We start from the raw sequence: 12,224 nt of genomic DNA, 5'->3' as shown, positions 1-12,224 counted from the left end.
CTATTCCCACGCGGTGTGGGATACAGTTGCACAGGTGTTGCCTCAGTGTCCTGAAAAGACCCAAGCTGTGCTGTCCAAAGCTGTTGCCGAGGGTAAGGATTGTGGCTAAGTATGCCATTCGGTGTGGTTTGGACACCGCGGACTCACTGGGTAAAGCGATTACTATGACTGTGGCGCTTCGTCACCATGCCTGGTTGAGATCTACCAAGTTCTTGCCAGATGTCCAAAGCTCACTCATGGACATGCCCTTTGATGGCACTCGCCTAAAAAGGCGGTCCATGGTAGCAAGAAATTCTTGCACCTGCGCAGGAGTCGCCGACGGACCCGGGTAAGGTGGGTAGGCCGTGGGACTCCCAGGCTCCGAAGGAGCCGCGGGACAAAGCCCCTGACCCCCTCGTCCGCATCCTAGGACCGACGGGGGAACGTCGGAGAGCGAATACGCTTCTTCGACTTCTTTCTGTATTGTCTCTTACCCGAATTAGAGGATGAAGACTTGGAGCGACGACTGTGGCACCGTGAGCGTTCCCTGGAATGGCCCTGGGCCGAGAACGGTGCTGGGACGAGTGCCGGACCTCCTGCAGCTTCCGGCGCCACTCCCTCAAGGCCTTCGGGGCCGTGGCCCGACAGGACCGGGAGTCGTGGTCGGTATCCCGGCAGTAGAGGCAGACATCGTGGGGGTCCGCCACCGACATATTGCTACGGCAGGCCCCACAGGACTTAAATCCAGGCATCCCTACGTGCACCAACTAAACCAAAATCGTACAAGATACAAAAGTCTCAAAAAGGGCAGTCAAAAAGGGACTAAGGTACTTGCTCTAACCAGATCTGCGCTTTCTGGCGCTGAAAAATAAAGAACGGACGTCAGCGCGCATAGGTGGCGCCTAAGTAGTCTCCATGACGCCATCTCGGCACTTACGACGCCAGCGACGGACGTGGAGCCGCACAACGCCACCTACTGACGCGCAGGGGTACTGCTAGCAAAACTTTCCGGATCCAATCTGACGCTTGGGGATATTCTAAGGTAAGGAACCCATCACAAACGTGTCTCTTTCAGATGTAACCTGTGGACGTTCGACAGTTAATAGAAGAAGCTGCTTTGATATCAGCCTTGAAGGAAGGAAGCATCTGAATGCTCAAGAAGAGCATTGTATGCACACAATTTCAACACCAATGAGTACGGATGTCCAAGTATAACGTGCTCGCTGTAATTGAAGATCAAACCATAAAATGTATCATACAGATCCTCTACAGTGTGCTGACCTTTAGGCATGCTGCTGAGACTCCATTTTGAGGTGCTAATTTTGTTACCTGAATATTTATTTCATTATATACCACTGCAGTACAGAGATTATTCAGACGATACCATGTTTTTGTAGCCTCATTTGGTGACTTGTATTTTCTGAATGTATACTAAATCAATACTCCGAAAGAAAACTCAAAGAAACTCAAAATACAAAATGATTGCTGTCAACAATTACATCATCTGTGTTGTAATGGACTGTTGTTCTTAACCATGGATGGTGCTAGAATACGGATTACATTGCCATTGGAAAGTTCTTCAATTAGCCTTGTATTCTTCTCCTGCTTAAAGGTACACCATATGAGATGCTAACCATTATGAAATGGGACTTCTCTGAACAAGCTATGGAAGTCCACTCCGCCAAACTGTGCTAAATCAGCATCTATGTGTGTCTTCCTCCCACCTTCTCCAAGCACCCAGGTTCAATGCCATAAGAACCTTGTGTAAAATTAATCAAAATCTTCTCTTCAATCCTCATACCATCTCATACAAATACAACATATCACGATTAGCAAAAAGTTAGTTTAGAAAAAATGAAATTGGAATCACATGTGAAAATACAAGATGATCAACAAATGCATTAACTCTTGACTAACTGCATTGTAGGTAGGCAGAATTGCATAACTGCATACGTTCACAGATCACTTAGTATTTTGTCACTATAAAGATTGTCAACTGTCATGCTCACTAACTGCAATACCATCTTCTGCATTTGTTAATCAATTCATGCTCTCCTATGTAAATTAATGTATACAATTTTTCTACAGTGAATAACAAGGCTAAAGTAATAGGGGATGGCATATTTCCGTTTTCCATTTCCATGGAGCACTTAAACATCAAACAATTAAAGAAAATACACGAGGTTAAATTGCCATTTTTGGCACTTTACACCTCAGAATACATTCCCTCTGTACTAATAGTCCGTTTTAACAAAACAGCGCTCTTAACCTGAAAAACTTTGTTTTTGTGCGGGACAGCCTGTCCACAGAGGCTCTATGACTGGAATTAGGCTAATTGAGGGTTACTTATAAGGCCACTGGCTAGTTGCGGAGTCATGTTATCAACAGACTCACTATGTTACTTGATATGTCATGATATACTCCGGAGTACAGTCTGTGGTACCGTCTGTGATCTTCACTGATGCTGTGTGCTCAAACCGATTTTAAACTTCATACGGTAAACCTGACGGAAGTTTCAACATAAAGTCTTAAAAAAAAGTAATTTAGAAAAATAATTACAAAGCTCAATATTGGAAATTATAGGAGCATTGTAGGAGCATTTCCAGGCCTATTCATATTGCAGAAACTGCAGTGTTAGGTCAGATACAGCAGCGAGTTCGATTCAAATTTAACATGACATTTTTTAAATTGATTTAAGAACTCCTGGCTGGAAACAAAGGCCTCTAAAATAGAATACCTGGCACACTCCATAAATGTCATTTGTACAAAAGGGTTCTGCAGATTTGAACTAATGTTTTTGTTGTTGTTGGTTTTAAAGAACTTCCGTTTTTAATCTATATTACATAATTTCCTAAAAGTTGTGTAATAAATGTTATGAGCTATGACATTTTTATTTTCGCGGACGATTTAATGTTTAATTGTTTAGAGCTTTTATGGATATCTGAAGCTTTTTCCAATTATCCGAATTACAGCATGTATCTTTTCAAATGGAATGGACATGAAAATGTACAGCTCTGTGAAGTTGCATTTCAACAGACATGTACACACACTGAAAACTTATTGTCAATTATTAGTTAAAGTAACATTCTTTTGGTTCCCAGGCCTGCATGTTCTGCATGACAGGACATATAACTTTGTGGTGACACTCCAACATGTGATTTATTCAAGCTTGCTTAACGATATATCATTGTACCTCAGATTTATTAATAGTAAACAAGTGTTTCCCCCAAGAGTACATCTTACTTTTGAAGCTGCAAGTATACACAGCGTTGTCAGTTGTATATTTTAACATCATGCCCAAAGAGTACAGTTCTTACAATAGTGTTTCCTGACTATGTGAACAGAAGCCAAGAAATGCAGGGTGCAGATGCAGAAATGTAATGCAACAGCAGTAAATGCATTCATAATCTCTTTTCCTAACTTGAGGCCCACTGATTTACTAAACTGTGAAGTGTGACTTTCTGACACTGCAGCAAGACGGACAAATCAGGTAGAAGAAAAAATACTTTATTTGGCGATGTGATCCCACTACTTGGTTTTGGGCACATGCTATGTTGAGTCGTGGGTTGTACTGGTGGGTAAACTGACCTTGCTGGTTTTCTGGAACAGCTCGAACCTACCTATCCAAAGAGGTGTATATATGTGATAGCCTGTCATCCCTAGTCTAATGTGGTATTACCAATTATATGAAGTAACATTTCTCCAGGATGAGAATGAACACCGTGGTGTGGGCTACAACTCCCTGGTGGGAGGAGCAGAGGTGTTTTCTCGGTAGAGAAGTGTAAAAAGTACATATGATGAAGCATTTCACCCAATGGTGAGTGAGGGTTCTTGTCCTGAGGGAATTCCGCCCTCCTTTTCTACATAGTACTTGGTCTCCCTTTTTGCTTTCCAATTCCTCTCCTCTCTCCTCTTCCCTTGACGCATACCCCAACATACTTCTTTGTGAACAGTATTCTCTTGCGGGATCAGTACCCTCTGGCTTTCGCAGTTCCCAAGTGTGTATATGAGCCTACAAAATATGACACTGAGGGGTTCAGAATTTATTGGGCGCCTCATTTTTCATCGATTCGGAGTTTTGCTCAACAAAAACAGAGCAGAATATGCAGGTGTTGATGTTTACCTGTGAAATTTAGATGGGAAAAACAATTGGGAGTTTGTTTTTTGCTGCAGAACTCAGAATTCTGGTATGTGTGGAATTTAAATGGACAAGCAAAAATATGGCCCTAGCCTGTTCTGCTCAAATGATTACTGAAATACGCCAGATCTCTTGTGAATGGCCAAATGAGAGGAATCCATTCATTTCTTACTGATGACCTGGAATTTAGGATGTTAAAGTTGAATTCTAGTGAAATTAGGCACTGAATTGAGCAGGATACCCGTTGCGTTCTTGGTAAATAAAATGTAATCAATTTATATCAGGCAATATTTGGATTATTTTGGTAATACAAGTGGTAATAAAATCCCTACTGTCTTGCATTGTTTGAACATCTCCTCTAGAATATTTGCTTTGAGACACAGTTGACACTGTAAAAAATTAGAAGCTTAAGTTATAAACATACATCATTGAATTCCAGTTCTGCTCTAAAGAAACTAAGTACCATAAGAATTCATGGATTTTTTTTAAATAATGTTATTTACCCATCCATTTCAGCAAGCAGTTGGTTTATGGTCTGTCTTGAATATGGATGCATTGGAGATTCGATTCGCTTTCCACCAACAGAATCCAATTCGTCAATAAATATAACACAAGGTGCATTCGATTTTGCTTCCCCTAACAAAAGAAAAAAAAATCGCCATCAACAGATTAACACAAAGCTGCATTATTACAGATGCACACTACTGTTGAATGGACTTTGATTATTATATATTTACTATTATCTTACTGAAAAATAAATAAAAGCGGAATGGATTATTATTTTTTAGCTTTAGTTATGGCATGGGGGAGCAAGGGTGGGAGGCGGGGAGGAAAGTATATACACAATTTCAGTATATACTCTACTGTAGCCCAGATACTTCTCATAACACTGAGACACATTACGTGACCCACTTGTATGCTCATCACTCTACCATGTTGAACTCTGTAAATAGAATTTCCTGTTCATGCACTTGGGAGGGCACAAATGTATATAGTATTGTGTGAGCAGGACCTCCAAGTCTTTCAGCTACTCAGTCGTTAGTCATGGGAGCTTCACTTCACTCAAAAAACCGAGTATTTTCGGGGGGCGCTAGAGAGCCCACAGCGGAATGGCTGCCTCGTGAGACAGCTCCGCCGACCAGGCTCGATTAACGGCTTAATAAAAGCGATGGCGGGCTCACATCTGCCTTCTGCCGCCAACCACTGACGTCGGAAGACCAAGGCTCAGAGTGCACGGACCGGCGGAGCCTTGCCGACGAGAGATCGCTGAGGAAACGGCATAATTCTTCGGGCCGCGGAGGCGAGGTCCGACGAATCCAAGATGGCGGCGCCCTGCGGCCTTTGGGGAGCGAACGAGTAGCGATGAGCGGCGGCTCCTCCGGGGTACTGCCCTGGCACATGGATGCCCGGTGTGGGGCTCCCGGGCGAAACGGTGACCTGTGGCAGGTGGCGCACTGATGCACAACGGACCCTGAGGCTGCTCCCTAAACCGCGCTGTGGTATGCAGGCGCGGCCAAGAATTGCGCGTGCACGACCGACAGCGATCGCCCGGACAGGCCGGGGGACACAGTGAGGTGGACGGCCTACCCCGGACGAGGACCCGAGGTGTGTTGTCCGAGGGCTGGATTGCCTGTGACCGCATACATCGCGTGTGACCACTGTGGGCATTTTGGATACCAGAGGCCGAGGATCGCGCGATGCAGGCGGCACCTGTCCCATGATTTGCAAATGGTCGACTCCAGGGGAGGCTACGTGGACGAGAGGAGCCGAGAGGTCGTGCGGATCACCCCTGTGGAGGCTGCCCTGCATGTGCTGGCTGTGCCCGGCCCTCCTCGCATAACCTACATCGCCCGGGAGGTACGTGGAAGCGGGCAGGCTGTGGTGGCTACGGCGCTCCTCCGACCTCGTGGGGTGCGCGAAGGTGGGCCGACGGCTGGCGCCGCCGGAGTTCCTCTGCTGGGCCGAAGTGCAGCTGGGCTGGTGGCATCGGGGTCCCGGAGAATCGCTGTGCCCGGGGTTGGTCGCTGTCATCGCTGCTGTTGCCGGGGGATCTTCACCAGGCCTGTGGGGCTCCTGGCCACTGACGACTGGTGTACCCTCCTCGGTCAGATGGCTGCGACCGGAGAGACCCCCCGAACGAGAACACGATGGGGAAACCGGATAAAACACAGTCAAAGCTACCATTTGAGGGCAAAAGATCCTCGAAGGAGCAGTCGACGGCGACGGCGCCGGTGCAGGGGATGACCGTGGACGCGTGTGCGGGCATGGAGGGAGTGCTGCAGGCCATACAGAGTAGCTTGCAGGACATTAATGGCAAGCTCTTCCCGGACTTCACGTTGGCAGTTCAACTGGCGCGCAAAGAATTCAACCCAGCAAAGAAGAGGCTCCGGGAGTTGAATATGGATTATGCCATGCTCTATCCGGCAAGACTTCGCGTGACACAAGATGGCCGTCAGACGATCCTGCAGACGCCGAGGGCAGCTCAGGAATTCCTCAAGAACATCGGGAGCAAGAGGAGAGACCGACGACCGGCGGAGCAGAGACAGGACGCGGACATGGATGCGGACCAGGGTTGAGATGCCTGGGGTGTCCGGTTGGCTCAGAACTGGTAAGAACTCTGCGCATTTTAGTATGAGGGCCGGCTCCGCTCACTCCTGCTGGGTCTGGACGGCAGGTGGATCGGGTCGGGGTGCGCTGTGGCGACTGGCAGTGGAGTTGCGGGATGAGATTTGGACCCCCTGTACTGTACCAAATAAACTAGAACTGACTACCTTTACACGAGCGCAACGTGTACCGGGGCGAAAGATGGATTCACACATGTTGCCCGGCCCCCCGACTATCTGCACTGCGGGTTTGTCTTACTATGTGGGGTGGGCTGCGGGGCTGGCCCATGGGGGCTCTGTTGTCCTATCACCCCATTGTGTTGAGACGGTGCACTGGCTGGCCTTGGGGATGTACGACGGGGCGGCTAACTCGTGACAATGTGCATGTTGCGCTTGCCGAAGTCCACAAACTGTACAACGAGCGGGCAAAGTGCTATATGTGATGCCTAGCATGTGTAATCAATTGCCTGGTCACATCCATTGCAATGGATGTAGTGTTGGGCTCTCGGTGGATTCCCCGAAGCGGGTGCTCCCCACTCTAAGTTAAAAGCCGTTGTGTATTATGGGTAGGGTATGGCTTTGGCATGGTTGGGTTGCTGAAGTGGGAGGGGGGCGGGTGTTTACATGTTGGGGGATATATTGCAGGTTGTGGCGCACGAGAAACATGGCTGAGTTCCGGTATTGCGACAGGTGGTACAATGTTCTAGACCGAGTTACTACTGTTTGCTATGGTGTGCGGTAATATCGGGGGATTGTTAGAACTATATAATGTGCCCGATGGCTAGGAGGAAAGACCAGGATACACCCTTAAACTTGCTGACCTGGAATGTGAGAGGGCTAAACAACCCCAGAAAGATTCGACAGCTATTTGCATATCTAGATAGGCACCACATCGACATTGCTTGTTTACAGGAAACGCACCTTGCACCGGCCCCCCCAAGTCAAGTGGGTACACGGTGGGCAGAGGTCATAAAAAGCTCCTCCTACTCATCTTATTCAAGGGGAGTTTTGATACTGATTAAAAAAGGGACGCAGTTCGAGGTGATAGACACTACTCAGGATGATGCGGGGAGGTTTGTCCTCATCACAGGGGTACTGCGAGGGCAACACATAGCGTTACTGAACACATACGCCCCGAATGTGGACGACCCGGAGTTTTACCACACGATATGGCGCGCACTAGGCAATCTCCCTGACATTCCTGTGATATGGGGGGGCGATTTTAATCTGGCGCTCAACGATCAGCTCGATAGATCGGAGGGCTCAACGGAACCACAAAGGAAGGCGCTGAGTAAGTTAAGGGATGTGCTGGTAGACAGACGTTCAACAGACATTTGGAGGGACAGACACGCGGGGACCCGAGAAGCCACACACGTTTCAGCAGCGCATGGTAGTTGGTCTAGACTAGACTACTGGGTGGGTTTGCCCGAGGTATTGTTATGGACAAGGTCCATTGCGCACCTACCAAGAACGCTCTCGGACCATAACCCGGTACTGTTGTCCTTACAGATCCCATATTACACGCCGCCGCCTTACAGCTGGAGGTTTAACGCACGGGCCCTGCTAGATTCAGTTTATGAGGACACTATACATAAGGCCATCAAGGAATATTTTGACATCAACACCCCTGCGGTGGATGACCCGGGGCTCTTGTGGGAGGCATTCAAGGCCACTATCCGAGGGGTGTGCCTGAGCACCACTGCGGGTATACTTAAAGACATTAGACACCAACTAAATCGACGTGAGGTTAAATTGCGCGAACTGGAGTCGGAATACGAGCGGACACACAACACGGGGATACTGGGAGACATCAGGGTAGTACTTTGGGAATATCAATCCTACGCTGAGGATGAGCTTAAATATATCACCAAACGCGCGACTGCAAAACAGTATGGTGAGGGCGGTAGACCGGGCGGGTGTTTGGCCGCTAGGATCTGCTCGGGATTTCACCCCCACACTGTGCGGGAGGTGAGGGACCCCGCAGGCTCGCTCAAACGCGACACGAAGGGCATACTCGGTGAATTTATGGCTACCTATGCGGCGTTATACTCCTCACGCCCCACAGAGCCCCCAGAGGTGATTGCGGAGTACCTGGAAGACATTGCAATTGCATGGCTGTCGGATAGACAGCGGGAATATTTATCGCTCCCGATCACGGAGGAGGAGGTGACGGAGGTGATCAAATCCCTGCCGAATGGGAAGGCCCCAGGACCCGATGGGTTCACGTGTGAATTCTACAAGGCATTTGTGGACCAACTGGCACCACATCTTGTTGATATGTACGGAGATGCTCATGAGAAACAGCGGCTGCCACCTACACTGCGCGAGGCCATGCTGATTGCATTATTGAAACCGAACAAAGACCCGGAGCAATGCGAGTCGTATCGACCGTTGTCCCTTATTAACGTGGACACTAAGATTCTGGCGAAGCTTCTTGCCAATCGATTAAAACCGCTGATGCCTAGGTTGATTTTACCGGATCAGTCTGGGTTTATTCCGCCCAGATCCACCACGCATAACACCAGGACACTCTTCGCCCTATCGCACTATCTGCTCCCCAGCACAAAGGCGGCGGCGATCTTTCTTGATGCTGCCAAAGCATTTGATTCCATTGAATGGCCCTATCTGTATACCATACTGCAACGTATGGGCTTCCCCCCGTTATTCCTGCAGGGGGTGGCGCTTCTGTACACCGAACCAACGGCGCGGATAAAGATCAATAAATACGTTTCCGACCCGATCAAGATTTCGAGAGGCACGAGGCAAGGTTGCCCGCTCTCTCCGCTATTATTTGCGTTAGCACTGGAACCGCTTGCGTGCAAAATCAGACAAAAACACCATTACTCGGCGCTCCAGTTCCCACAGAGGCCGCTCCATATCTCGCTATACGCCGACGATATGACGTTGTATGTGAGGGATCCGGAGGTGAACCTAAGCCCACTACTTTGAGAATATATAAAGTTCGGCCAGCATTCTGGTCTCACTATCAACTGGTCAAAATCGATGATCATACCATTGACAGACACCACGAATCCCTGTCCAGTGGATTTTCCGCTGGAGTGGCAGTCGGACCCGGTGAGATATTTGGGGGTTTGGCATCACCGAGACCCAGAGGTGGTGATACGCACTAACTATGGGCGGGCAATTGAGAACTTAGAAGGTAAAATAGGGCGCTGGATCCAGCTGCCATTATCATTGGCAGATCGGATAGCCATTGTAAAAATGGTCGTACTCCCCAAGCTCTTGTACCTATTTAATAACATCCCGATTAAGCCACCGGCGGAGGTGTTCCGTAGAATCTCAGCCATGGTCCTCCGCCTTATATGGGGGGGTAAGCAAGCTAGGATAGAAATGCGTTCCCTCACATTACCATACGCCCAGGGGGGATTTAGGGTCCCGGATTTTCTGCTCTACTATCTTTGCGCGCAAGCACAATATGCACATTACTGGTATCACCCGGTCCCATTTCTGACACACACCGCTATCGAAGAAGGGGTTGCACATCGGGTCCCCCTAAATGCTATCATAACACACAAGCGACCTCCATTGCATACGCGGGACATCAACACGATTGACACAACCAATAGGGCTTGGCACACCATGGGGGCGAAAGCACACAGGTTGCCCCTTTATGCGCCGGAACTACCGCTGCAGCACCATCCTGAGCTCTCCGTCACTCAGGAAAAGGTCAGCATGGATCTGCTTCGACAGGTTGGCCTGACCACCATGGGGGACTTATACGACGGTGGTACTTTTAGGACACACGAGGAACTGACCTACATAAGCAACCAAACGCAACTGTTTACATTCACATATTACAGACTACAGAGAGCGATGCAGAAATTATATCCCACATACCCAGAGGAACCGCCCCCATTGCGTGCCAGGCAATTGGTGATCACAACACCGACTGCCACTAAACTGGTATCTAGGTTATACGCAGCGATGCAGGCAGACGTTGCAGACACGACACGCAAGGCGCTGGAACGTTGGAATGGGTGCCTGCTGAGCCCCCTCTCGGAGGAGGACTGGGGGGTGGCATGTGCAATTACTGGGATGCTGACACCAAATGGGAACCTGCGCATGCTGCATTACAAATACCTCCACCAGACGTATTATACCCCAGTAAGACTCTATAAGTATGGATTGAGGGATGACGCTAAACGTCAACGCTGCGGGGTTGCTCCGGCAGACTTCATACACTTGGAATGGCACTGTGGGGCGGTGGCGGAGTACTGGCAGAGGGTGGTACACATATTGGGTGACATGGTGGGCACGCACCTCGAATGCTCGGCTAATACATGCCTGCTGGGCCTCTTGCCGGGCATAAGGGCTACCAAGCGCAAATTTTGTCTAATCGCACTACTAATTGCCAAGAGACGGGTGTCGCTGTGTTGGGGTGGCCGTATGGAGCCCAGGGTTCGGCAGTGGCTTCAGGACTTGACTTATTGTAGAGACAAGCTGCAAACGTACGAGGAGGAGTTGCCCGCAGGATCCAAATCCAGGGACTACTGGACTTACCTGGTTCAATACTTACAAACACACCAGCCTGTGTAAACTCTCTCACCGCTAGGTAGCCTCGGTCAGGATGACATAGGAGGGTAAAGATAATTGTCGCATGCTGGATGAAGGATGTTGATGTGCCATGACCTGTATTTTGGTTTATACGTTACTGCTGTATGTTTGGATTACATGCTATTAAAATTCAATAAAAAAAATAAATAAAAAAATAACCGAGTATTTTCCGTGTCACGTAGGTGGGTAGTTTGGGAAAAGCTCCTTACCAGGTATTCCCCACATATGTCATTTATTTTGTTTCTAGCTGTCATAACTGTACCATCCTACTGTCATAACCACAGAATAAGAGTGTGAGGATTCTCAGCACACAAGCCAACACTTGTTCCGATTTGTCTCCTTCTATAAAACAGCACTTCTGGAGACGACGATGCGCTGGGGGAGGGGGGCAAGTCGCCTAGTGAGAATGACATCCCTACTGATCTGTGTCAGGTGATTTGATCGCTTCACTTGGAAAAGCTGTTGGGGTTTTTACGGAGGGTTGTGAAACAGACAGATGCCTCCCCCCCCCCCCCCCCCCCTGTGGTAAATAATTTAATTACCGGGACTTAATTTGATACAGAAACATAATAAAAATAGCTCAGTAAATAAGAGGCAGAATCCGTGGTATTAGAGGTTCTGAATGGGCTTTATTCCAATGGTCGATTATAATCGGTTGCTCCAGGTTCCATCACCACGAAGGTTCAGGAAGTGAAGTACATACGTTATTGACAATCAATTACTTTTATACAATAGGCATTACAGTGAGGCCAATACAAGAGGCGTAACAATTGATAGTGGTGATAATATATTCATACGTAGCAAAAATAGGCGTAACTGGGAGTGATGAAAGAACGTCATCAGATGTGATGTCATAAGAGGGTGGTTACATGAAAGAATTTCGCAATGTCAGCAGAAATACTTGGCAGATATGCGCGCGCAGCAGTATG

General features: G+C 48.3%; 1 protein-coding gene across 1 annotated transcript in view; it reads right to left on the bottom strand.

Moving 5' to 3' along the window:
- The window catches only part of YME1L1 (YME1 like 1 ATPase), a 406,402-nt gene that overhangs the window by 237,955 nt on the left and 156,223 nt on the right, over positions 1-12,224 (bottom strand). The window contains exon 11 of the mRNA XM_085631755.1: positions 4,621-4,753. Within this exon, the coding sequence (XP_085487881.1) occupies positions 4,621-4,753 (133 nt within the window). The remainder of the gene's footprint in view (positions 1-4,620; positions 4,754-12,224) is intronic.

This window comes from Triturus cristatus, chromosome 10 (assembly GCF_964204655.1).
Source record: "Triturus cristatus chromosome 10, aTriCri1.1, whole genome shotgun sequence".
Taxonomy (NCBI): domain Eukaryota; kingdom Metazoa; phylum Chordata; class Amphibia; order Caudata; family Salamandridae; genus Triturus; species Triturus cristatus.
Note: the sequence above shows the minus strand (reverse complement) of the source record. Positions and strands in the feature narration are given on the sequence as shown.